The 27,467-nt window shown below is 39.5% G+C and overlaps 2 protein-coding genes and 1 long non-coding RNA gene across 5 annotated transcripts in view; 1 reads left to right on the plus strand and 2 right to left on the minus strand.

The window, feature by feature from the left end:
- The window catches only part of epb41l5 (erythrocyte membrane protein band 4.1 like 5), a 35,858-nt gene extending 16,694 nt beyond the window's left edge, over positions 1 to 19,164 (minus strand). For both annotated transcript variants that reach the window (XM_061053784.1, XM_061053783.1), the window contains exons 1-14: positions 18,965 to 19,164; positions 17,400 to 17,611; positions 11,467 to 11,571; positions 9,617 to 9,659; positions 9,398 to 9,476; positions 9,030 to 9,074; positions 8,670 to 8,722; positions 6,931 to 7,051; positions 6,605 to 6,692; positions 6,375 to 6,463; positions 6,176 to 6,245; positions 3,223 to 3,392; positions 738 to 844; positions 402 to 420 (exon numbers count right to left, since the gene is read on the minus strand). In XM_061053784.1, the coding sequence (XP_060909767.1) occupies positions 402 to 420; positions 738 to 844; positions 3,223 to 3,392; positions 6,176 to 6,245; positions 6,375 to 6,463; positions 6,605 to 6,692; positions 6,931 to 7,051; positions 8,670 to 8,722; positions 9,030 to 9,074; positions 9,398 to 9,476; positions 9,617 to 9,659; positions 11,467 to 11,571; positions 17,400 to 17,579 (1,169 nt within the window). In that variant the 5' untranslated portion in view covers positions 17,580 to 17,611; positions 18,965 to 19,164. The remainder of the gene's footprint in view (positions 1 to 401; positions 421 to 737; positions 845 to 3,222; positions 3,393 to 6,175; positions 6,246 to 6,374; positions 6,464 to 6,604; positions 6,693 to 6,930; positions 7,052 to 8,669; positions 8,723 to 9,029; positions 9,075 to 9,397; positions 9,477 to 9,616; positions 9,660 to 11,466; positions 11,572 to 17,399; positions 17,612 to 18,964) is intronic.
- Positions 5,922 to 6,246, plus strand: LOC132987018 (uncharacterized). The gene is made up of 2 exons (XR_009675572.1): positions 5,922 to 6,060; positions 6,158 to 6,246. It is a non-coding gene; the product is annotated as an uncharacterized LOC132987018 (long non-coding RNA).
- Positions 19,165 to 24,365: 5,201 nt separating the features above from the next.
- Positions 24,366 to 27,467, minus strand: part of ptpn4a (protein tyrosine phosphatase non-receptor type 4a) — a 74,461-nt gene continuing 71,359 nt past the window's right edge. For both annotated transcript variants that reach the window (XM_061053781.1, XM_061053782.1), the window contains exons 25-27: positions 26,332 to 26,480; positions 25,008 to 25,143; positions 24,366 to 24,914 (exon numbers count right to left, since the gene is read on the minus strand). In XM_061053781.1, coding sequence (XP_060909764.1) covers positions 24,495 to 24,914; positions 25,008 to 25,143; positions 26,332 to 26,480 — 705 coding nt within the window. In that variant the 3' untranslated portion in view covers positions 24,366 to 24,494. The remainder of the gene's footprint in view (positions 24,915 to 25,007; positions 25,144 to 26,331; positions 26,481 to 27,467) is intronic.

Here is a 27,467-nt window from a genome sequence, read left to right on the forward strand (position 1 = left end):
ACTACCACTGATATCAGTCTTTAGCACACACACACATATCCCTTTAACAAAGGGCTACCTCTGTAACAAGATTACAGCGTGGGCTTATGGTGCAACTGAATGAATCAAGAGACAGAGTGAGTGAGTCACAACACTTTAAGCAATAGTATTTCATAACAGTAGACAAATTCATGTGAAATGTAATAAAGCTGTTTTCAATTCCAGCCGTGCACTGTTGACGTCTGTCACAGATCAGACAACAAGACAATGACCAGAGAGAGCTAAAATGAATAGAAAAATCTCATCTCGGGTTTGGTGATGTGATCAGTCTAAAATTAAAGATGTGCAACAAGGAGAGGATAGAACAAGTCATTTAATCAGACAATGGCACAATCACATTGGTTTGATATCAGTGTACTCACTCATGGGGATTGAATGTCCCTGTAAAAACACAAAGAACAGACATTAAGTATTTGGTTCAGAGAGATTCTTTGATGAGTTACGGTAAGTGTGTGTATGTGTGTGTGTGTGTGTGTGTGTGTGCAATAATGTGCTTATTTAGTATTTTCTGACTCTGTATAAAAAGTAATGTGTGATGTGTTTGTACTAAACGTACAGAGGGCTTTAGATTGTTTGCATTTGTATATTTGTCGCTATATTTTGGTGTATACAGAGTGTTAATCCTGAATGTCTTGTTTGGTCAGGCAGTATATTCACATGTGTTTACAGGTGTGAGACTGTGCGAGTGTTGTCGTCACCTCTGCCGTGCATGGTTCTTCTGGAGTAACGTCGACTTGGCCGCCTCTCAAACGAGGCTGACCTCCTTGCTTTATTGGCCTTAGTTGTCTGATATTCTGTCTTCCCACTGGTCACACAAATACAAACAAAAATAAAAACATTTTTTTCACTCTTTAAAAGGACTTTTTTGTCGTATTCTCCATAAAACAGAGACCTTGATAAATGCAGGCCAAACAGTTCAACACAAAACTGCTCGATGATTCTTGGATAAATGTGATTGACTAAAAAAGTAGAAGGCATAGTGATGACCCCTGCTGAACTCTGGACCCATCCAAGCGATAACCTTCTATTAATAACAAACCCTGTAACCTCTGTGTTAGACCAACATTACAGTCAATGCTTATCCAACTGGGTAATGTTTAAACACACATAGAAGGGATCTAGCTGGCTACTGTGGTATGTGGACACTGAGTGCCTGTCTTGTACCACTGCAAGTATCAGTGTGTACACACGTGGGGTTTTATGTTTGTTCAGAGAATGATACTTTGTGCAAAGCTAGGATTATCTCTGTGATATTCAATCACACACGGTACAGAAACAAACATGACGCGCTCTAAATGTGTGCCAGTTAACCTATCGGTAGATTCCCATCCCCCACAGTCTTCACCAACTGCAGTTTAAAATGTATTGTCACAATGTAAACTGCGGACCCCAGGAAGAATAGCTTCTCGCTATGCTGAAGCTAATGGGGATCCAAATAAAGAAACAAACAAACCACACCAATTTCACCTGCATCGCTCTTTCTGTTAGGAGTCAATAGTGTTTTGGGTGTGAGGCCCACAACTAACTTGTCAATCATTCTGACAGCACATGATTTTTTGCTACAGTTTGCTCTTAATGAAATGCATTTTCTAACCTAATAGTCGTTGGCAACAGTGAAGATTTGTGGAGTTGCAATTAAGAACCAGATCACTTTGACAATCATCTATTTCTATTTTAAAGTTTTATTCATTTTTTCCTTACTTAAAAAATGTAAAGTATCTGTCTTTGCCTTGACAATATGTTTTTAAGATAATAAGTACCGGTACATAAACCCCAAATTCATCCATAGTGTATTTTCCATCCACCCATTTTCTTTACGGTTTTTCGGGATCGAGGGGGAGGGGTGTGGAACTGGTCCCAGCTTTTATTGGGCGAGAGGCGGACACCCTGGACTGTTCTCCAGTCAATCACAGGGCTGACAACCAGCCACACTCACATTCACACCTACGGACAATTTAGAGTCACCAGTGAACCTAACCAGAAAGGGTGCATCCAAATTGCTAAGTACCTACTCAATCTATCAGTAGTCAGTAGACAGTACCTACTATCCGTGCTGTATACTGTTTGTACCTACTACTCAGTAGGAGTGCACAGTAGGCAAATATTTGTTCTTACTTCGTCTGATTCATTCAGTAAGGAAGTGGCGTCATTTAAGTTACCCGAACCGGCCGCATCCCCCCGTTTTTTTTGTTTAGCTTTATTCAAGAAGAGTAATGCGCGAATTCAGTCAGGTAAAAAAAAACATATCACAATGTAAATCAAGTAAAAGACAGATTAAATAACTAAATAACATACAGCACATAAAGGAAAGTATAAATGAAAGACAGTAATATACAGAATATAAAATAAACCAATAAAGACGCATTTAAATAGAGAAATCATTATTTAAATAGAGGGGGAAAGGTTTTATAATAATGTATATATTTGTTAAATCTTTTATTGTTAACTAAAAGTGGCGATTTCAGTCGGGACTTTAAATTAAGATTAAATTAAGATTATCAATGCTCGTTTGTTTTGATTTGGAGGCGCACGTGAAGTGACGATTTACGTTTAATTTCGCACAGCATTGTGGGTGGTAAAATACAATTCATTTCCTGAAAGCACGCATCAGATCCATACTGCATAAAACCCGGAAGTTAGTATCCGTGCTGAAATGTTCAGTCTACTGAGGTGAACCCAAAAAATGCATACTGAATGACCACGAAAGTTCAGTCTACTGAAATACCTACTGAAAAGTACGTACTGCATACTGAACTGTGGCTATTCAGAAAGGGCCAAAGTCTTTGGACTGTGGGAGGAAGCCGGAGTACACGGAACACAGAACATGCAAACTCCACATGGAGAGGCCCTTTCCATAATGCATTTAATGTTACTTAACAAAAAAACATGAAATATCAATGCTGTGGTTAATACTGTTCACTCCCACTTGTACAGCACTTTAATAATGTGAAGCGCAAAAAAGCTAGGCTTAACATTATTATGTAAAATCCATCCAACAAATCTGTTCTGTTTATTGTTGCCATGGGCATTACGAGTTCATTTTGAGAATAAAAAATTGCTAGATAACTTTAAGCCCAGTGAATTTTGTACAAAAGGAAATTGCAACCCTTGTATAGCAATCCACCCAGCCTCCAAAAGACATTCATATTCCCTTCGTTCTGACAGTGTATCCGTCTGTATTACCTGTATCTGAAGCGTGATCCCATGCGAATGAATCCAGAGCGCGCAGAGTTTTTCTGTACCGGCCCTCTCAGTCTAAAGAAAGCATGGTGTTCAACAGCACACTTCCACAGGTGCTTACAGGCCTTAGGGTGATCCATCCTGAACACAAAGGTGTGCTCCTGTTCCTTGCCCTGGGGAGGATTAGTGTAAGTTAGATTTAAATGATACAGAGGAGGATGATAAGTTCTCACTCAAGAGACAAACATACAAGACATGTAACGTGCATACGGAACATCTCGTAACAGGCTCTGTCACCAGGGAAAAGTTTTGTAGCAAGCTTCGCACACCACAGTTTTACTGGAATACCTTTAATAGGGCTGGGAATCTTTGGGTGTCTCACAATTCGATTCGATTTAGATTCTTGGGGTCAAAATTCTGGATTCACTGATCCATGGATTCAAAGACTATTTATGAATTAATACTTCAGGATATACTCCAGTCATCTGTGAGACTGGCTGAATTTCTTGTTGCTCTATTTGGCATTCTACTGAGTTAAAGAGCTAGCACTTAGCAGGGAGTGACTGATTATTCCCCCCCCCAAAAAAAAAATAATAAAAAAAAGTTTTTGGGAAGTTATGAATCAATTATAAATCTTAGAAGAGAAGAATCTCGATTTTTACATAAATCTATTTTTTTATCCACCTGTAACATTTAATACTTGAGAGAGAGAGAGAGAGAGAGAGAAGTCAAACAAAGCTCATGTGCTAGCTCATGCTCGTCGTGGAAGAGGACAAATATGTGAAGAATGATTGGCTGTACTGCAGTGTGCAAACGTAGCCTCATTAATCTGATTTCTCGTTGAGACATTAGATGAAAGTCTGTCCAATACTAAAGCCACGTACTGAACTTGATCTGCAGCCCTTGCATTGTCACAGTCACATTCTTTTGCGGTTCTTTTATTTCCCTCTTTTCTTTTGGTAAACTTGCTTCAATAAGCCCTCAAATGTACTTTAAGTGAAAACAAAATGCCTCCATCCGTCTTCTAATGATGTTGTGAACCAGCTAGGAAACCTCTAAATACAAACACCTGATGACAGGTTGACATTTAGAATCACAGGAGTCTTATGATTCTTTCAGATAACGAGTACATTTGTCTTCAGCTGTGATACATATAGAAAGGCAATAATAACTTGGAAAGCCCTTTAAAATCTCAACAATAGGCAAGGGAACATCTAGGTCAGAATGCTGGTTAATTCTTTTAGAGTAAAAGATATGTTTGCATGGCTCTGTACTCTGTAATGTACAATCTGTCTTTTGCCTTTATATCAGTCTAAGTTATTTGCCCTTTAAGGCCTCATTAAAAAAATGCATGATGCCCATTGCAAATGAACAGAATAAAAAAGGCACACATGCTCAGAGACAAACAGAGCATTCTTAAAGCAAGATTTCAAGTAGCCACCTGGTCCTGTTTCTTTAACATGACTGTTTCATTTCCTATGGCAGACATGTCTTTCTCAAACTATTTGCAGTATTTCTTGATGCAATGAACCCATGAACTCGATGTAATGAATTAACAATCAGCCCTCTCTCTAATAGTTCAAACTCTGATGCTCCTGTTGTGAGTGTGTGTTTGACAAACAAGCATCTTGAATGATAATTAGACGTTCAAGTGTATACAGCTCATTTTTGGGTGACCAGACCGTCATAAAAGTATATTACTGTTTTGGACATAGATGGCAGAACAGAACTGTGTGTGTATGTGTGTGTGTGTGTGTGTGTGTGTGTGTGTGTGTGTGTGTGTGTGTGTAGGAGAACAGTGCATACCAGAAATACCAGAGGGGGAAGGCTTCTTTATTAACCTCACTCACAGACCTCCAGGATGGACATAAACAGACTCCTTCTCTCTCATATACTCTAGCCTCTGGGTAATACAATACTACTGTAAGTCTGGTTTCATTTCGATGTTGAACCAACCTTTTCTAGGGCTCAAGCACTTCAAACAAAGCTTTTTAGAAGAAACAAATATTGGGTTTTTTTTTTTTTATTAATCTTTAGGGCAATTTAAAAAAAAATTCTTTCACACTCTTCCTTAGTCTGAGCTGGTCTCTCTTGAGAATGACATGTCTGTCTCAATGAGAATCCTTGTTTTTTTTTTCTAAAAAGGCAGTGGTCTTGATAGCAGATAGCAACATATTGTTTCCATTCCTGGTCAAAATATAATGTGAAAAATAAACCTCAGTTTAAACTAAACTTTAAACCTTCAAGTTTTGTGTCTAATTGTTTTCTTTTTCTGACAGAGGATGAATGCAGAATTTGTAGTTTTTAAGAATAAAATATTTTGCATTTCAGAAAGGAAAGAAGTTGAAATACTACCATTATTAAGCGTTTATTTTTTTAGGTGCATGACTGAATTGGTTGTGAATGACAAGCATGAAAAATGACTGAATAGTCAACAAACAAAAGTTGTGTTTTTAGGCACAGTTTGTAATATTTGGACGCAGGTGTGTGTAACTGGAACATACCAAGCATACAGATGGATACTAGAGGTCAAAGATATGGGGAGAACTGTGTCACCTTATGGAATCTGTTGTTTCCTGAATGCATCTGCAACTCTTCACCGAGCTACAAACTTTACTGCGGCTGGTGAGTGATTATTTTTGTTCCTGTGAATGCCTGAGAGAGCACCTCATAGTTTGATGAGAGTATCAGATGGATAATGATACCATCCATGATTATCTCTGATGAATTAGTAATAAACTAAAGTGCAGTTATCATTTTTTATGGTTTACTTGCAACTGGAATCAATCATAGCAGGTACATTTCATTCCTTATTACCATTAGGAGCTGTATGCTGGGAACGTTAAGACTGCCTTGTTAAATACTGTGTCATCAATGAAGCAGTCAGGTTCGTGTTGTGAATTGAAAACTCCTTACATTTTTAACATTTCATTGAAAGGTGTGTGTTCATGTTCACCTGATCATCATCTTCTACCACCACAAGTGTCAGTTTGCTCTTCTTAAAATCCAGACAGGTGATCTTGGGCCTAGAACAATAGAAACAAATAAACATGCATGGTTGAAGATAATAAGAGAAACATGCATTCTCAAAATGTTGAGTTTTCTATAATGCACTGATGAAAATATTTTAGTTTGTTTGGATTTGTACAACATACCAGAAAAAGAGGCCGATCTTGGTTTCTCCTTCGAACACCAGAACTCCCGTTGGTGTCAAACCCAGACTATATTCATTACCGTCTCTTGCCTGCAGGGAAAATGTAGGAAAAAAAACAGGGGAAAAAAGACAAAACCAAAAAACATTACAACTTTTTCACATATTTAGGTCTTATGTAAATTCTCCCAAACCCCTGTTTTAATTCAGGAACAAAGAGGAGGTGTCAGGTACCTTGACCATATGCATGTCCACACCGTACATTTCTAGCCACTTGGCTTTATTCAGGTAGTTGATTTCAGCTTGGGCTGGCGTCTGACCTCTGAAAGAAAAACGATGCAAAGGGAGGAGAAACAATTAAACAGAGATACTTTTGAATGATCAATAACTCAAAATGCAGCTTAAAGCTGAAAGGATGAAAAAAGAGAAACAAAATAAAAAAACTGTGTTAATACCATGTGGCATAGTGACTACAGAGCCAAGCACTGATCCCCACTGACATTCATTGAAGCTTACAGGCCCCTACATAAATCAGTTTAGTTATGGTAAAAAATGCTTACCTGCATTCCTTCCATGCGTTGTATATGGCCAGCTCTACATCTTCTGTCTGGTTGGGGATGAAGCGAAATTCTGAAATCAGGTCCAGATTGTGGTCCAATGGATCACAATCACCAAGCTCAGCTGGAAACACACAGACGTAAAGTGTGAGAGACGAAATTCACAAGCTAGATCATTCAAAGGGCTGTTTCTGAGGAATGTATGAGGCTGTACAAGTACACTGGACTTTAAAGAGGAAAAACAACATTCTGAAATATTACTAAATTGTTCACTTAAACCTTTACTTTCAACCGCTGGAAAAAGACCCCAGGAGGAGTGCCTCATACTGTGGGGGGTACGTGATCTCCCAGAACTAAACGAACAAACAAACCCTTCTTCAATGTGACAGCACAGAAAACATGTAGCATAGACTGATGAGTATCTGATCCCCCTCTTGACAAGGGGGCATAGATTTTATCAGCTAAAATAATCAGACTTCTAAAACAACACTGTGGTAAAAGGGCATTTAATTAGTGAATAAATAGTCACTAGATAAGAATGAGATTAGTGTGTTGTAAAAAGATTTAACTTTTTTTTTTAATTGTAGTTACAGAAATAGCAGACAAAAAGCCTTGGTTCTGATTTTATGGGTATTTGGGTAAAAACTCGGCCTTCACTGTTTAGAGAGTCCAGCTGTGAGTAAAGCCTCAGGATACAGAGGAGAGAAAAGATAAGCTTATCCTATCCATAGCCCAGTAAATGTCAGTGGACCAACATAACTCCAAAAAAAAAGGAAAAGCAGGACAGAGAGCTCAACTGAAGGAAAGAGAGAAGACAGAAAGGGTGCTGGATTAGGGGGCCTCCGAAGAGGATGGAGCACTAATGAGCTGGCATTTACCCCACAGTGACTATGTGTGTGTGTATGTGTTCATGGGTTTTTGCATGCAATCCCATTCCGAAAACATTTTAATGACTCAGTATTTGCTTCTCTGAAGCAGTAGCTTTAATATTGCGGTATTGAGGTTAATGCTGCAATTGCAACTTTGGAAAACTGTCGGCAAGTGCAGTTTAAAATGCAGAAGAGCAACGGCTCAGGTCTAAATAGTGTCCCACCCTTTCTGAAAAACGGACAAATCACATCTCAGCCACAAGTGTCTGAAATCTCACTCTTTGTGCCATTACTAAAAACGACAGCACTCCTTGTTCATCAGTCTTATGGTAGTGGACGGGTTTATGTCCCCTTGTGCCCATAGCAATGTCGCTGGGAGCGTCACCAAGACGTTAAATCACAGAGACAGCCATGACTGCTTTGAAAGGATCAAGGGAGACTTGGTGGTGCAGGGACACAAGCGTCCCCTCTTGTGAGTACATGGCTCCGTCTGGTCAGCATCAGACTCACTTTATTCACCAAATGTTTCATGCTTGCTAATATTGTACAATAAAACAAGGACATTTGAAAGCCAAAGCTAAATCAAATTTAAAGGTGAGTAGTATACATCCAGCTCTCAGAGCATTAACTACATCACTGCTGACTGAAAACCACTACACTTCCGGTAATATGAGTACACCATGCTCCAACTAATAAACATAATAGTCTGACTCACACTGGACCAACTGCTATAAACAAATGCTATATTTTTGCTAATTAGGCCTTTTGAGGATCTTAATTGCTAACACAAAATAAAATCTCAACCCTGCATACATCCTCCATGTAACAGCTTTCATATTGGCCAGAGTTGGAGAGAGTCTGCTGGGCTCTTACCTTGAAGGGAAAAGGAAGCCAACTCCACCGCTGTTTCAAATGGACACTCTAGCCTGAAAATGCAGAAGATTTAAGACTCAGACATAGAAGAAAAAGAAAGCTCTGATACGGTCGTAGGCCTTATGACATTAATGGAGGGCCTCTGATATAATGAAATAATGAAAATAAATAAAAGTTCCTTTGTGTTCATTTTGTTTAAAAATATGTACCGGTAAATCTGTTAATCTCCAACAGTAGCACTGCAAAGCTAACGAATAAACCACATAGATGTATATGTGAAAAAGAAAGCAACACCATACTTTGTCTTGTTTGAGTGTCATTAAGGTGGATGACAGCTAGTATGAGCAGGAAATGACTTACTTGCCACTGAGGATGTCTTGCTTTAATTGTAACACAAACAGGTATCTGAAAAAAAAAAAAATCACAAGGGATCAGATAGGTTAGGAGATGTCACTTTGTTACTTTTGTCACAATTTAACAATGTGGAACACAACATTTAGGACACACCAGCAGGAACATCAAGGTATCTTTTCTAAACGGCAAACACAAAAAATAAATCTGCTTTGTTGTTTAGATACTGATTTGTTTGAGTGAGATAAAGTTAAAATCAGAATTTTTGGGCTCAGGAAATCAGGCAAGAAAACATTAACACTCAAAGCAGCTTTTTAGTTTCGTTTACCTCAATGAATTTCACAAGACAAAGTTGTAATGAGTGTGTCTTTCCTCACCTAGTGAGCTCCTCATGCAGGTTGTTTGGTTCGGAGGAGTAAAACTTAACTCTCATGTGAAGGCAGTATGGTGGGCCGACTGAAGAAAGGGGGAAATCGTTATTATCAAACTTACTGTAGCAATCATATCATACAATAACCGAAACACCAAGTAAAATTGTGTGTGTGTGTGTGTGTGTGTGTGTGTGTGGGGAGGGGGGGGGGTCTCTGTATACTTACTTTTCACTTGCTTTTTGATACTCTTTGTCACATCAAGCCAGTGCTGAAACGACAAAGATAATATAAAGGCATTCTAATATGAAAGAACAAAGCAGCTTCAGCAGTAGATACAGAGGTTGGATTAAGAAAAATGTCAAAACAAAAGCCAATGCTACCTAAAACATTTGATCTTGTAAAAATATTCTTAATGATAACTTCCTTTATTGAAGATTAAATATTGATATGTGCTACTGAAAATATGAATACAAACTAGGTAAACATTCAGGTATATACACATTGGGAGGGTCTGGAGAAGAGACACACAAACAGTGAAGTCACTGTTCTGCTCTATGCTGTAGCTCTTCTTGGAAGTTCAGGCTCTATGAGGCATGAGAAATGTCAAGGAGAGGCGGTGGTGGCGGTGCTTGTGTAAGTAAGAGAGTTAAAGAGAAACAGAGAGAGATAACAGAAGAACTCGCAGCACTCTCTAGTCTCCTCTCCCCCACATTCCTTTATTGCAGGCCTCTCTCGCCCTCGCTCTCTCTTTACTTCAGCTCCCCCTCCCACTCTTTTGACTCTCTACCCCCCCCCCCCCCTCTCCACTGTGTCCCTCCCATCAGTAACATCTTTCCTCCCACCAGCTCTCCCTCCGTCCATGGCCTTCACAAAGTATCAGGCTGAAGGGACAGGGTCACTGGCAGACCAACTACTTAAAACAGTTTGTCTCAGAGCACAGGCTGACTCTCAGAGCTGACAGGAGTCCCATAACCAATCCCTTTAGCCCATTCACTGGAAGGGAAAGTGCCTGCCTCAAGCTCTCCTTCAAAACGGCTGAACTGTGATTGGTGGTCAAATCTGAATTCAGGAGCTGAACAGCAGCTGTGAAGACTGCTCGAAAATGGTGTAAATATAAACAGCACTGAAGACATGACCAGCATTCCCATCAGTTCAGTACAGTACAGAATTCACAATTATTGGCGCTAATGTGACATGCTTTGTATTTGTGAGGTCACACAGTTCAGGAAACTAAACAGGAAAATGAAATGCTCCCATTAGGCCTGCAAGATATGAGGAAAGATATGCAACGTGCAATAACATTTATCAATATTATAAATGATGATATAAAGTGTGATAAGTGTGCCAAGTGTGCATAATAGCTATGAAACTTTGTTTTATATGATGTATCTGCTGTTCTTCACAATACCTGTGTTTGCAATTTGTCCCTCCTGAATCCAAAATGAATCCAAAAATAGTTGTTTTTTTTCCACCACTGAACTGGCACCAATTAATGAGGATAGCAGACAGCTAGCTCGATCTTTAAACACATGGTGTAAAAGCATGCACTTTACGCACAAGCCTTCGCCAAATGGGAAATGTACACAGAACACTGAGTGGGAAAGCTTTGGTGGTTTATATATAATAACTTTTCTTACTATTGTAATAAATGTAGACTTTTGTTATGTATTATAATGAATGCTTACATGCTGATAGAAATTAAATTGTGATGAATTGTGCAGCCCTAGCTTCCACACAGGGGTTCTAATGTCACAGGAGGGCCCTCTAGCTCTTGATTCTTATTTCTGTTTGACATTGGAGGAAAAAAAAAACTAAAAGATCTCTGCTAGTCCAGGAGTCTGTGCTTAGCTGACTTCAATATTATAGCTGATAAATAACTGTAATAGCCGGGGCATTCCAAAACTTTCCAGGTTAAACGGCTTCTCTGGAGTTTATGTTTCACAGGTTGGAAGGGTCACATGGTCAACTGAACCAAGCAGCACACTAAACCAAATGATTCAATACAAACTAATGTAATGTTTACAGTCTAAAATACATTAATATACAAGGGACTATTTTGTGAAGTGCATTCTTACCGGCACTTGTGCCGAGTCCATGAAGCGCAGTCCAAAGTAGTCTTTCTCCACGATGTCCAGATGGTACATTATCTGGTCAAACAGCTCTTCACCTTTGGCTTTTTTCTGGACACGTAAACACACAGACAAACAAATGACTGCGTTATCTCTGTGACAGATGGCCTGACCAAGGATCATTTAGAAAACAAAAAGCTGTAAACTGGAGAGAATACTGATTATCATGATGGTCATGCAATGTCGGTCAGCACAATGCGCACAATAAGTGACAAAGTAAAGCACGTCTTGTGATAGTGAATACATCAAAAGTGTCCTGAAGAAACTGGCATTACACATCTCAGTTTATATTTCACAGTCCTGTTGGGTAAATATGGTGGTGTATCCCATGTTCAGAAGCCTGAAGATTGAAAGGGTCTTTATTCCCACCATGAATGAAGCCATCTAAAGTCTAAAAACAGGATTTATTAAAGACAACACATTGCTATCAAAAAGCGAAAAAAATACTGGTTAGGGTTAATACTGGCATCCTCTATGGAATTTTTAATTGTTGCTTAAAAAAGATTTAATAATAATATCAAAGTCATTGCAGATATTTATAACGCATAGATTATTTGAGAATGCATTAAAATATGCATCTCATTTCTCTGAAGAGGTTCCAAATTCGGTAGTTCACCAAAGAGAAAGTCTGAACATATGCACTCAATTTTTTTGAATAGGTGTTGCCCTCTCTAAAAAGGCTGTACCAGTTACTGCCTGTGTTCTGCCTGGGACTGGGAGAGCTCTCCCTCACATGAGCACTCACACTCACACAAACACAGGAATCCGACTTCTAAACCCTACCATGAGGCACAGCTACAGGGTTTCCATGGCAACGGGGGCATAAGTGCCCCAGACGCTGAGAAGCTGAGAGAAGTGAGGTGGCTGGTTACATCATGTGATCAGCTGGGCCCTTAGTTAGGAAAAGACGCCATCCAAGATCAGTTTACATCGCTCCTTTCTGTGCCTGGATTATGTCCTCTCCTGTCTCTCTTATGAATGATGTCTTTCCCCATTCTGATGCGAGCTTGACTGAATCTTAATGCTCCCCATTTGTTATTAACTAAAAATCTAATTTTGTATGACTTATTCATTTGCAGAACAAGTTCCATCGGATTGTAGTCTATTTTGCAGTTTACATCCTTATTTAAAAGTTTTTCGCACAGAATTTAGGAAGAAATCACAGTGTTCCTAAAAGAAACTGTGAAAAATTGGATGAGGTAAGCACAGGGACATGGGCTACTTAGCAGTTTCCTTGTGTGTCTTACACTCTGCCTCACACACACACACACCCCAAGAGAGCTCCTGGGCTGCTCAGGGGGGCTGGCCCCATGCTAGCTGGCATAGTTGACAAGGCATACCGCACCCCTACAGTACCCAGAGAGAGAGAGGGAGAGAGAGAGAGAGAGAGAGAGAGAGAGAGCACAAAGGACTCATTGTGTGTGTGTGTGTGTGTGTGTGTGTGTGTGTGTGTGCTCAAGTACTGCACCCAGGGCCTTGTTTTACTGCCTTCAGTATTGTTCGTCTGTTTGCAGTCTTTCTGTCTATCTGTGAGCATACAGCTCTGTCTTTCAAGTTACAACAGAGCCAAAAAACAATGTCACCCCAACCCCCGAAAGAAAAAAAGCTTTTTGATCACAATTACAAAAAAAAGGAAACAGGTACATTTAAATAAAAGAACATTTAAATTGCTGTTTTCAAATTCCTGCACATTCACCTCAAAGAAAGCTGCCCAGTGCATGCACAAAGTGTTTGCCATACATTCATTCATTTGAGGAAGCCGGCCAAAATATCAAAACTGACTTCCACACATTACTCCTCTATTTTTTTAAAAACTATTTAAATATAACATTTTATCTATGAAGCAGCACATTGATTTGTCCAACCCCCTTCATCCCCCTTTTGCTCCCTCTTTCACAAACATTCATAACAACAGACCGATCTTCAAAATAGCCCCACCTCTCCGTGCACACGCCGAACAAAAACATAATCATGACACGCCTGGGGAGAATGGTTGTTGTTGGCTTTTCCCGGCAGAGAATAAAAACAGGCCGTAGCGATAAGTAGACTGTTTCTTGTAAGTTGCCCCTACTCGTTTGGTCCATCCATCATTAGCACCTGGCTACAGTTCTACTAATCACCAAGATCCCCAATTTGGAAATGTGTGAGAGAGGCAAGTTTTTTGTATTTCACAATTCATAGCTCCATTAGTCTCATACAACTACTAAACAACTGCATGAATAGAAGCTGCCACCACACATCAAAACATCATTTAGATCAAATAGGGATCTTTGAAATGTTAAAATTCTCACCACTTATTAAACTAAGATTTTTTTAGTTTATAATAGCGTAAGACTTTCTGATGAGGAGATGTACTACCATCAATTTAAGGACCTATTTATGTAAAAAAAACAAAAAAAACAATGCATGACTTTGCTTCACTTTTTCTCATGGCTACAAATCTTGAATAGGTAAACAGGAAGTTGGAGGAGGTTGACAGTTGTGGGTGGATGTATGGTGGGGAGTAGGGCGAGAAAGAACAAGAGACAAGTGTGGAAGGTAAATAAATGTAAAAGTAAAGGAATGCAATCATAAGGTGGTGTGTAATTATGTATGGACATAGATGCTGCCTAACAGAGGTAACCCTAGGAGACAACTTTGGGTGGCCTCAAATGCAAAGGAACACAAACACAGCTGGAAAACCATTAAAGCATGTGAATGAGGCCTATTCAGTTTTAGATTGAGGCTGTCTATTTACAACCACCTAAAAATGTCTAAAAAGAAAAACAAACTGCAACACTGAGCAGGGGGTCACCTACATTTTTGCCAGCTTGAGCTGAATTGCCATCTACTTTCCTGACACCAGGCAGTCTGTTAACCCTCAACGGAGCAATATACCAAAACAGTAACACTTGAAACAATCGAAAAATGATTTGCTGTCTTTTTTAAATTGACAACCAAACCTGTTTGAAAGGCTGTCATTTATTTTAATCCAAAGTCTTTAGATCCCTGAACCAAATACAATTCACTAATACACAAAGAAACACTGCCAGTAAAAAGCCATGCTATGTCAAGTTGAACTTTTCCCAAAGACTGTTTACCTGAAAAGATAAGTCTGGGTGAAAATGCAAGAGAGAGAGAGAGAAGATACCTCCCTCCATTGTTCACATGGTTCCTCTATTTAAGTCAAGTTCCTCGTGTTAAAAAGCTAGTAGAGTATTTAGGAACTGTTCTGACTGACCAACATGACACAAAAACAACAACTCAAAAGCATCAAGGCTCCAGGAGGAGGTACACAGAAGTCATCTCTGAAATAATAAGACAACATTTTGAGCTGATATTTCCCCAGATGGGGAAATGTATTTATACATTTTCTGAATTGATTTCTGATCAAGAGCTGTGACTTGAAACGATACGCTACTCACACAAACACGTGCATAAACTTAAAAAAAAAGGTCTTGTTGCCAACACATACAGAACATCATATGAAGAACTGGCCTTTGGTTCTCGTAATGCTTTCAGCACTCTGCAGACTCTCCCCCTTCAAACTCAGAAAAGCCAAAAACGCTGAACAGAAAAATGTTTAATGCCTCAACAAAGCAGGGCCCATGGTTGCAAGCTTGCAGACTCTTTTATAATGAAAAGCAGCTGAAGTAGTTGAAGTAGTAGTAAGTTCTCATTTCAATAAGGTAGTGGAACTGTTTTTCTATCAGATGCCAGGGCAAAAGACACTACTCCAACATACTAAGTAAGAGAGGGATGTTAACTTATGATATAGATTGTACATGCAGTGTGTAGTTAGGGGAAATCTTCCCTTGATTTCTTTTCACACTTTTAAGCCAATCATTCAAACAGAGCAAAGCTCCAGAGCAGCTTTTCTATATTATTGTCCTATCACATAGAGATAACCGGATGATAAGACAGAACTGTTCGAAGAGGCTACTGATATCTGGGGGAGGGGAAGCACAAGGAAGGTCATAGGAGATGCATGCAGAGGTTTCCCCTGAAACTTCCTCCACACACACACACACGAGCACAAATCGGAGAGTTGACAGCACACTAACGCAAGAGAAAAAGAAATAAACTAGGAAATCAAACGTGCATTAAAAAGAAACACCTCAGAATTTCAGATATTCCAGCAATGATCACTGTCAAAAAGAAAAGGGGTTTTATAGTAACAGAGAGGAAATGGAACATAGAAAGAAACGCTCCTAGCAGATAACATTCCTGGAAAGACTGAAAGATAAGATGAGTCTAACCTCTCTTTGCACACAGCACTGAGCGGACAGGAAGGAGTACATGTCAACGATTGGCCAGGTCCTACCCCAAAACATGTGTGACATCACTCGTGAGACATCATGCTGAATGATAGAAATGCACCGATTGGGATTTTCCTCAAACCGATTCTGATTTCTACCTGGTCTGAACTGCCGATACCGACTTTTGGCTGATAATGATTTTTTTCTGTCTTTTTATAGCTCTATAACTGACAGCAAACTGACCGTTAAGTAACAGTATTTAACAATCTTAAAAACTGCAGCAGGTTCACTCTCACTCAAACTGATCTCCATCAAATTTTGAGCGTCGACCCCTTTACCTGTATTCTCTCCTTCATTTTTATGAAATGATTTATGGTGGAAGTTTATATACTGTATGTAAAGTAAAAGGTATTAAAACAGTCTTTATTGATACTCTTTAGCCCAAGGTTTTTAATCTAACTCATTCATAAATCTAATTATAAAAACAATGAAGCCAACTGCTTCACTCTCTTCACTGACCAGTCAGCAGCAAGCAGGCTGACAATCGGCAGATTCCTGTCACATGCCGTTCTATCGGTGCACCTTAACTGAATAATATATATTACTGCATTCTTGCGCAGTAAGCTGGTGAGGAATTCCAAAAAGCTGGTTGATAATCATTTACCAGGTTTCAGGGTCACTATTAAGTCACACATCAGTAAGCCATACTTAGACATTTACCTCCTTTGATTTTTAAGGAGAATTAAAAGAGACATGAAAAGGTACACTGTCTTTTTTTAAAATACAGCAAAAGTTGGAGAAGACAGATAAAGTTAAAGAGAGGACATATTGTCTATCAACACATCTTCTTGGGAACTCATGTCAAAGTGATAGATTTAAAGGCATGATTGAGCCTAACAGGACAGTAAGAGACCGGACTGGCCTCGCTGGAATGCTGCAGGCCTGACACATGGAATGCAAGTGGAAACAAAAAGATGAAGAATCTGTGAACCAGGCAAAAGAAAGGTCACAATCAGGGAAAACACACAGGTACTTATGCCCTGAGTTGCAGTCTTGTTACACAAGAAAAGGACTGCATCTCATTTTCCCAAGACAGAAAGTAGAGGTTTATAGAATTACACAACTAACCAAAAGACACTTGGTGAAAAGAGAGGAGGAGTTGGACTGAAGATAGGAGAGGAGAGGGCAGCCTACTTCGTGACAAGCCAACAATGTCATGTGATGCTGTCACATGATCAAGTGTGTGTTCTCCAGAGAGGATCATGGAATTACAGGTGATCAGCATAACTACAACCCATCCACACACAAACCAGCACTCCCTGTAGGCTTAGAGGAGCTGTTCTACTGACACAGGCACATGACAGTCGTCAAACATGATCTATGAACTCAATCTTCTCATATCGCAAATAAAAGTCACTTACAGGAACTTTTCTAAGAATCTATAATGCACAATAACTCCAGTGAAATATTTATTCTAATGTCAACAAATGTTACAACACAATAACACTTACAACAATCAGGTTTAGAAGATGAAAAACATCCGATATCAATGATGAACAAGCATCTATTGGATAAGCACAACAACCTCACTTTGGGGTACGAAACACCTCTGAAGGTTCGAACTCTAGAAACTTTTCTTACCGGCAGTTCAACACTGACGTCTGTCCCGTCCAGCAAGGAAACGCGGCACGTGATGATGGACTTTGCGTCGCCAGCAGCTGGGATGTGTGTAGTGGCACGTTGGGCCTCCCGTAACCGGGCCTTCTCTGCATGTTTGCGGATGGAGCGTCGCCCCAGCGTCCTGCGCAGGAAGCTCAGCATGATGGGGGAGAGGGAAGGTTACTCTACCAAACCTGTAACAGAAAGTAGATAAGATATAAACTCACATAAGTGGTGAATTTTGTATTTGTGAGGCGTACAGGCCTTTAGAAGTGTAACGTTTTTTAAACCAAAGTCTACCCATAAAACAAGCGAGAAGAGGAAAGTCAGCAGATGAGCTTTTGTGTACTAGGACCATAGAAATATACGGGGGCCTTTGTCTTTAAACATTCAGTGAGCAAGCTGGCAATTGCCTGCTAGTTATGCACCACCAGACATTACCTGAGAAAGTGGTGCACCTGCAAACTAGTCTGTGGCACTTTGTAGTCCTTTTTAGACTCTCAAAGTCATAGTGTGCTGGCCCTCAATTACAATGATGTCCTGGCAAATACCTATCTATTAATGTGGGTCTGCTAGCAACTATTATCTTCTCTTAACAATGGGTTATTTTCAGTAATTGCGTTGACGTTAAAAGGTGACAGGCTAACGTTTAAGTCCACATTAAACTTGAGTTAACTTAATGTTTTTGAATTAAGTGTTCTGTTTTGTTTTAATTAATGTTTTGTAAAAGAGGGGCAGATATTATAAAAAAATGTATCTTCTTTCTGCTCCTTTTCGTTCAAAATTTTAGATTTTTATGTTTGTTTGTTTTTCTTAACTTTATTGGTTTTTTTTTTTATGAAATAAAATTGACAAATAAAAAATAAAAAAATCAGGCAACAAATAAAAATAATAATAATAATAATAATCAGGCAACAAATAATAATAATACCAAAGATAATAATAATTTACCTACATTAAGTCGAGGGATGACGATAATGCTTTTTTTGTAATCACACAGATGTCTATTTAATAAAAAAAAAATGCAATGATTAAAGATTGTTTGACTTTCAGTTTATTATATGACTTTTAAGAAGGCACTTACAACTGCAAAAAAAACCAACAAAAAAAAGCATAAATTTAATGTTTAATATTTATTCGAAGAACATGGCCATACTAAGACCCGTAGGTTAAGGTTTAATTAATTATAAAGGCGTTTTTAATAGTAGACAGAAACATGAAAACATGGGAAAATGCTTGAGACAAAAGCTAAGATAGTATTAATAAGGAAAACAAACAAATCAATTTAACTCCCCGTCTCAAAATTCCCCCCAAGCTAAGGCCTGGGATACCTGGTGTAAGCGCACAAGCAACAGGTGTGCGTTTGTTTTATCGCATGAGCTAACCGTTATTAACAGAACGCACTGAGCATATATCACTCCGACCACACAAGCGGCTCTTCAACAGCAAAACAAACGCCGCCTTTAGCTCTGAGTGCCGTGTCCGACAAACACTTGCTCCGCAGCCACTTGTGGATCTGTAAAGGTCTGGAAGAAGGGGGTACTTACGAAAACCTCCTCGTTTGAATTCACGGTGAAAGCACGTCCGCTTGCATTGTCGACGACTAAAAAGCAACCTCGTATATTTCCATGGTTTAGATCTTGTTTCTCTTTCTTCTATTTCTCCTCCTCGGTACCTCTGTGGGGCAATTTTTTTTTTTTTCCCAGGTCCCAACAAAAAAGTAGGAGGCAAAGCTCTGCTCAGGATGTGACGTCACGATAAATCCCTAACAAACCCTGATTAGCATTTTTAAAGCTACAAACCCCTTTTTTGGGAAGAAAATGAAAAAAATATTCGTTACGAAGTAATTTTCTTACCTAATAACTCAATAACTCGAGTATGAGGTAACTTTGGTGTTTAAATTTAATACTAATTGAAATTTCACTTGTAGCGTTTTATTACCAGGCCAGAGACAGCTAGGCAACTAAGCCTATACATGGGCCTACATCAAATAAATTAAAAATGCTAGTGTTATTTTGATTTTATGAAATAGTTAACGTGACATTTTTAAATTCCAGTATAAAAGGATTGGCCTGCACCTTGATTTTTTTTTGTATACAAACACAAACCTCAGAGTGTCGTCTATCTCTATTTGACAACAGCGCCCCCTCCTGGTTATTTTGTGAATGATAGTTGATCTGTGTGGCCTTGCAGAAACAGTCCCGTTTACCCTGAGACTCAATGGGAATTAAAACGTCATTGAACACGATAGTGTAGCAAATTGCATAGTGTGAACAGAGGCAGTGATTAAAGTGTCAAAGTGTAAATTTAAGTGTCCTTCAAATGTATTTGCCTGACTTGCTGGAAGTGTTTAGCCTTATAATCATCGAAGTGTCCAAGTATACTCGATTGGCACTAATTCATGTTATACCTCACATCTTTGCATACATTGAAATAGTAAAACTTGATGTATTATTCGCTTGCAACATTTTTAATCCCTCAGGTCGGTCAGCTGTCTAATACATTTGATACTCTTATCTGTGTGCTTGATCTTAAGCATTATTAACTGCAATAAATGAATATTTTTCTAGCTTATGGTCTTTAATAACAAGTAATACACTAGATCCAAATATGCCTCAGCCTGATGGTACCATTTTAACATGACCAAATTTTTTTTTTTTTAACGATCAGACACCATAATAAATGTTGAAAGTTGGCTTATTTTAGGACAGGACAACTGAAGTTCTTTCCTCACAATTTAAAACTTAAAGCCTTTAATGTGTTTGTGATGCTAGCCTTGAAATAAAAAAACAGAAATTGAGCACTCTGGCTACGTCATATCACTAATGGTTTAACCGTATGGTATATGGTTTAATCACATTCAAAACTAGAAACAAATAATTCTGGTTGAGATCTTCAGAGCAGGTGCCATGTTTTACACCTGCTCACTCTGGCATTGCCCAGCCTCACTTTTACAGTGTGGAAAAGCAAGCTGATCCGAAGCCACATCTCCATGCTTTGACAGACAAGCTTTAATTGTTCACAATCAAGCTTATAGACATGTCCAAAGCACTGTAAAACCATGATAGCAGAAAGAAACAAGCAACTGAGGACAAAGGTTTTTATGACACAGGTAGAAGTTAACCAAGGGTATAATACGGTAAAACATTTCTCATTATTTTGTGTTTCATTATATATACACTCGCTGTTATAGACCAGTTTCAAATAAAACAAAAACTTTGAAATAGCAGTCTTGAAATACACACCATTTGTGTCACATTTGATTTATCCAAAGGAGAAAAAAAAAATCCAAAAATAAAATAAAAACAAAATCTTTCTGCTCACAAATGATTTTCCCTTTTATTTTAAAGATTTTTTTTCATATACAACATTGTATTTACATGGTCTAGTTTTATTTACACAAAATTAACAAGTGGCACTGTGTAGTTAGGAGTTCTCGTCTTTTTTTTTCTCGTCCCCTTACAGGTCGTACTTTGAAACAAAATAAACATGAGAAGAAAAAAAAAAAAAGAAGAAGTTTAACAATGCTTTATGTCTCCAACTTTTTTTATTTTCTTCCAGTAGCACTACCTTTCACTCAGCCTTCTACAAAGTGCTGTCCTTTTCCCTACCTGCCTAGAGCCGATTTCATCTTTACAAAAATACAACTTGCCCCGAGCCCTCCCCTTGTCTGGTCCCCCTCCAAACTACCTTTGATCAGTACCCTAAACGCACAGACAGTACCAATTATATGTCAACAGAACACTTTGAACACAGACGGACCACTGCTGGACATGTTGTGCAGATGGAAACCCTAGCAGCCCTGACATATCAATTATTAACTTTTTTTCAGTACAGGGCCGATGTGTTATTTTGCTGTTAGGAATTGTCAAGGTTTTGTGAACTTGTTACTGATGCCACTTCAGCAGGATGCCTTCAGCTTGAATGCATTTTCACCTTTTGGTAATTTACTTATTGTTGGCCCTGCTGCTGAATACAAAAAAAAAAGAGATGAGAAGAAGCCACTGGAGGCCGACTGTTGTTCTTCCAATGCTCATATTTTGCATGATTTGCAATGTATTTTTAACTTAAACCCCCCCCCCAAAAAAAAAGATTTAAAACCAGTTTTCACTCCTTAGCTAGCTAGTCTAAGCGTGTCCTTCAGGGTAAAACAAGCTAAATCCTGTGCTACCGTACCCCATGGTATTCTGCTCAGATGTGTTATTTGCCTTGAGGCAGTGCTGAGAGAGTGGGATCCGTGTATAATGATCCAAAAAGAGAGGCATCTGGGGTGGAACAATGAGAAGAATGGACTGTGGATGTTGCGTAGGCTTAGCTGAAATGACTGATGTTGCCTGAGAGAAGGATTTAGGAAGATTTTGGAAGAGGGCTGCAATATAGGAGAGCTAAAAAAAAAAAAAAAAAAAAAAAAAAAGGAAGAGGAAAGCATTTTCAAGGCTCTTTTTGATCCCACCTCTCCATGTGACAAAAAGTTATGATTCAGCTGTTTGATATGGAGGTATGAGCACACTTTGAAATGTTTCACAGGCAAAGATTCCGCCTGGTTCTCAGGACACACTTTGAAATGCACCATATATATTAAAAAAAAAAAAAAAAAAAGAGCTTGAGATCAGGTCAGATTGTGGCTTTATAACACAACCCTTCATTCCAGTTAACAGACAAGCAGGCTTAGACCAGACAGCTAACAAACTGTGTGTTAGAAATGGAGGAGGGAGAGGTTCAGAGGAAGAGAAAATTAAAGACTGAAACCTAAACACACACACACACACACACACACACTCGAACACACACTCTCACACACTCACAGCAGTAGGTTTCTCCAGCACAATCCATGGAAGGAGTTAATGACAGCAGGTACCGAAGCAGCCAATCAGAAAAAAGATCTCAAATCATGAAGAGGCTACACTTCATTCCATACCGATATGTAAAAAAAAAAAAAAAAAAAAAGAATGGCAGCTTTAACCTGTCTGTTCTTTGACAATTAAAAAAAAAAAAAAAAGACTCAAGAAAATCGATGCTGGGTTTTGTGAATAAAAATACAAGTCATCAATTAGTCTCTCATCACTCGTTAAACACATCATCTCGCCTTTTTAAACATGTGCCGTAAAATGACGTACCGTAGGGAAAATCCATTAGAAAAGGAAGAGGATTGGTTGAATGTTCTGTTTGAGCTGCCTTGTTGAACTGTCAACTGTTCTCAGGCAGATGATCAGACATTTAGAAAGAAAAAAAAAAAAAAAAAAAAAAAAAAATCGAAAACAGGAAAGGTTGTTTTAAGAGCCGCCGCTCCAGTGACCTCTAAACCCCATTTGCAATTTTTTCCTGAAGAAAGTGTTCGGTGAGAAAATTCCTGTGAAAAGAAGGAGTCAGTCATAACTGCTTATGTGTGCGCAGAGATCTTGGTTTGTCCTCAATGTCTTCTTGACCTTTTAGAAATCAATACAATACAAAAAAAGCAAGAGGAAGTGAGGAGGTCAGTGGAGGAAGCCTTTAAAGTCAGATTTCTTTTTTTCACCATTCACACTGAGGCTGAGATCAGTTCATTGTCAATTCAAAACGCAGATTTGAGTTTGAAACCTTACATGTACTGGTTGCATAACATTTTGTAGCAGCTTGGAGAACTAATTCATGGTACTGCTGTGTTTTTGTTTCTAAATACTGTGACCAATGTCTTTTTTTTTGTTTTTCCAGGTTCTGACGCGCTAACTGTTCTGCTTTAGTTGTCCTCTTCCAGGAAAAGAATCAAGAGTAGAGTGAGAGGTTCATATATAAAATACAGTTGTGTGTTTGTGTTGTCTGTGTCTGGCTCAAGGACACTTCAGCAGGGAGCGCTGACTGCTGCAGAATGTTGAAACTGTCTGCGTGTTTGAAAACACACCTGAACCGACCTCAGCTTTGTTTCTTAGCTTTGTCTGCCATGACGGCTCGGAAATAGCTTCGACTGTAAGTCAGTGAGGCCGTGTGTTTAGCGGGGCCTCTCTTTATGACACCACCTTTCATTTCTTGTGTTGACCTAATGTGCTGCTGAGCTTTATGCAGCGTCAGGAGAAATGTGTTTTGATCATTCAATCACTTCAGAATGTGATGTTTTTTGAAGATCATGTCTAACAATGATAAGTTTGTAGACTCTTTGAGTGGTACGGAAAGCGATAAGAGAGGTGTGCCCAGTAAACACAGGCCCCCTTTAGTTTTTGTAAACCAGTAACGTTCGTCACCACGCCAAACGACGGCCCGCCTCGGAGCGCGCGTGTGCCTGTAAGCTCAAAAAAACACCGCACAACGCAGGAGAAAGAATAACAACTTGCCACAGCACTGAACAAAAGAGGTGAAACACAGAGTGCTTTCAGCTGTCCATCTGTCAGTCTGTGCTGTCAGAACACGTAGACAAGAAAGCCGATAAAGATAAAAACCAAGTACAATAAATTAAATAACTGTTTTTTTTTCTCCCCCCCCCCCCACGAAAAGCAAATGAAATCAAAGAAGTAGTTAGAAGAAGAAGAATCGCACTACTTTACTAGCTAAGATTTAATCAGGAAAGCATGAAACTCTAGATTCATACAAACGAACATACACGTTTTTTTTTTTTTTGTTCAGTGGACAGGGTTTGACATAAACTAAAAACACAATAAATACTCTTTCTGAGGAACAAAAGATAAGGTATATCTCTTTATCAGCTAAAAGGACTAAAAAAAGGCAGGTCCGTCTGGCAGACTCGCTCAGAAGGGGACGGGGCGACCCTTTGGGGAAAATAAAAACAGGAAAAAAAAAAACTTTCCATCGCGAGGGCAGCCCATCCCCTTCATACTTATGGCACTACAGCAATTCCCCATCCACCTTTTATTCTCTCGTACGTTTATCTTTTATCTTTCTTTGAATACTTTTTATCTTGACCCTGAACAAACAATATCCCCCTAATGGTACACAGCTGGATTTCTTTTTTTCTTTAAATTCGAGCTTGTCCACGATTTTCACTTTTGTTCGTTTGTGTTTCTTTTTTTCCATTTTTGTCAGCATAAAGTGCAACAGTGCTTTTGTTCTCTCCTCCGGCGACCCAGTATGACCCTTGAAGATCAAGTGTCACGGGTTAGCAGGGTCGGGGTCTGGGTCAGGGTTCACGCTGGTCTCACTGGTCACGCTGGTGGCGCTTGCGACGCTTGGCTCCTCAACTTCCTCCTCCTCCTCCTCCTCCTCCTCGTCTTCTTCATCCTCCTCCTCCTCCCCCTCTTCTGTCACTTCCCCCACATCCAGCACCTCCACCTCCTCGTCGTCATCGTCCTCTTCATCCAGGCCTCCCTCCAGCAACTCCACCACGGCAGCCTCCCCGTCCTCCGTCGATGCCGACTCCTCCCCTTCTCCTGCGTTCTGCTGCTCTTTCTTCTCCTCCTCTCTCTCCTCATCCACCTTCTCTCTCGGCTGGTAGATGGAGGTCTTGAGTGGTTTGACCAGGCCTTCCTCGTAGACTCTCAGGATGGCCTCACATACAAAGCGATACTGACTCTGGTAGAGACAGATTGAGAAAGGAGTTAAAGCTAAAAGTTTTAAAAGGTTGCAGGAAACAACTAGAAAAAGAAAATCAATGCATATACATACAGGTGTTTGTATCATCATGGCTCTCTGGTCTCTCATCGTCCTGACAATATCTAGAGGATACACTGGCTGACCACACTCCATTAGACACAATGCGGTCTCCATGGTGATCAGAACCCCTGTCCGACCAATGCCAGCACTGGAAAGAGAACAGAAAAAAAAACATTTCAGTGAATTCACAAATCGCTCTTAGGAAAATGTTTCTTCTTAAAACCCACTAAACCCGTTTTTTTTTTTCTTAGGGTATTCTTAGCCAAGAACAAAACCTGCAAATGCTCAAGAGGATACTAGCGGCCATTTGTGTGCTGACATGCCAGTGCATTTTATATCACTTCAACTGGTGTGTGTCCTTTTCTGATGACAGCGTTCTCTGAACGACTTATGTTGTACCATCTGTTTGTGGGTTATATTTTATATCCACAACTGATGCTACTAATAACTCAGCCTGTTGGCTCTTCACTTCCAGCAGTATGACCTCCATTTAAGAACTACTAAAGGTATTCTTACAATCAGACTCCACAGCACAACACCACATTTCTAGATTTGTGTTTGGCCATTCTCAACTTCTGAACTTCTCTTTACAACAGAGTTCATTCTGTTAACGAAAAACAAACGATAACTGTTCATCAACAATCATTTTTCCATGATGAAGACAGGATGTTGATAAAGATACATCTTTGATAATAAAAACTCTGACTGCTTTTTTTTTTTAAAACAAAACAAGACTAAATGTAAGCGGTGGACTGTTAGACATTCAAAATCCATTAATAATAAAGTATTTCTGATTCTGAAGACATTTCCTCCACTCTGCGTCTAATCTGTCTCTTAAAATACAATAGGGAGAGAGGAGAGGTTTGTTTGCGCTGCCAGGCAGAGAACAGGAGGTTGTGTGTGTGTGTGTGTGTGTGCTTGTTTGTGTTTGTGTTGTGCAGAGCGACAGAGAGAGCTGATGAGCTGACGCTACAACGAGCTAACGATAGCCTGCCCAAGCTGTGCGTGACTGAGCTTTGAATGGTATCATAATATTTGTATAAAGATGAATAAGAAGTGGTTTTCTGTCAGGGGCAGGAAATGTACCTTACCACACTGTGAAAGAACCCCACTACTAAGTAAAAGTCCTTCATTCAAAGTCCATCAGTACATACAAGGACATGGCATTTATCAACTTAAGGTACCACTAATACTGCAGTTTAAGAACAGGGTCATGAATCTGCTGTAGACTTTTCTTCATAAAAAAACTGAAGATAGTGCAAGAGGCCGTGTGCACTTAAAACAGTAATAAATAATGAGTGTAGGTTCACCATTTCAAAGAAAAAAAAATCCGTACCTGCAGTGCACCACCATCGGCTGGTCCTGTCCAGCCCGTTTGGTCCGAACGAGAGCCACAAAGTCCAGGAAATCAGTGGAGTCATCAGGAACACCATGGTCAGGCCAAGCTAGGTACTGGATCTGTGTAAGCTCTCTCTGCTGCTCACTCTGAACACACACACACAAATAAAGGGGAAATACAAATAAATCCCTCTATATAACATTTACCGTCTTTCAGAGAGTTTTTGTTTTCTGATCTATAGGATACAAACTCACTTGAACCTCAGTTAAGAACCAAGAAAATGATTATTCTCAGATATTCATTCTCAAGATATGTTACTGTATTGCATGTGGGGCATCCTCATCGCATGATCTGTCTATCGAAGGAGGAGAGACTGACCATCACCCTGTTTGTGTAACTATGGCCTTTAAACATGTTATGAAACAGGTTTTTATTATCTCCCACTCTGCTGGACTGCTTGGTGATTCTGGTAGTTCAACCACATTTTAAGACATGGATGCTGATCACAATTTATTTTCTTGCTCTTCTACAAATTCATGTGTTCTTTTGTGGCTGCAATCATGCTTCAAAGAGAGACATGTCACACTATCTCCATTCAAACATTAAAGCAAAACAAATACAAAGAGTCAGCAAGATTCAAACCCAACAGGGACAAAGGGAGGACTTCTTAAACACACACACACACGCACACACGCACACACACGCGCACACTACAGCAGATAACTACAGACCACTGTTTCATGTGCAACTCAGAGCCCCTGTGTTCCCTTTTTAATACTGCCTCGCTGCATCGCCATGGTAACACATCTATCTCCATGGCAACAATCACAGGCAGAGGAGAATGCTAATTGCCTCCTCCTACAGCTGTACATTTCAAAGGTCACGGTGAACGGGCAACACAAAGGGAGCTAATCAGGAAAACAAAGACAGCGGGGAAGTGACAAGGAAACAGCAGGAACATTAAATCCGACGTTGAAAGTTCATTTTCAATGAGCCTATGTCCTCGTTAGCAGCATGGCACATCGAGTGTTACATAAATTACAGCAACACCACCACGGTGTGCACCAAAAAAACAGCATCGTCTCCAGTTACGAGGGATGTGAAAGTGTTCTGGACATGCAGGATGTAAGCAT

This window comes from Labrus mixtus, chromosome 13 (genome assembly GCF_963584025.1).
Source record: "Labrus mixtus chromosome 13, fLabMix1.1, whole genome shotgun sequence".
In the NCBI taxonomy this organism is placed as follows: Eukaryota; Metazoa; Chordata; class Actinopteri; order Labriformes; family Labridae; genus Labrus; species Labrus mixtus.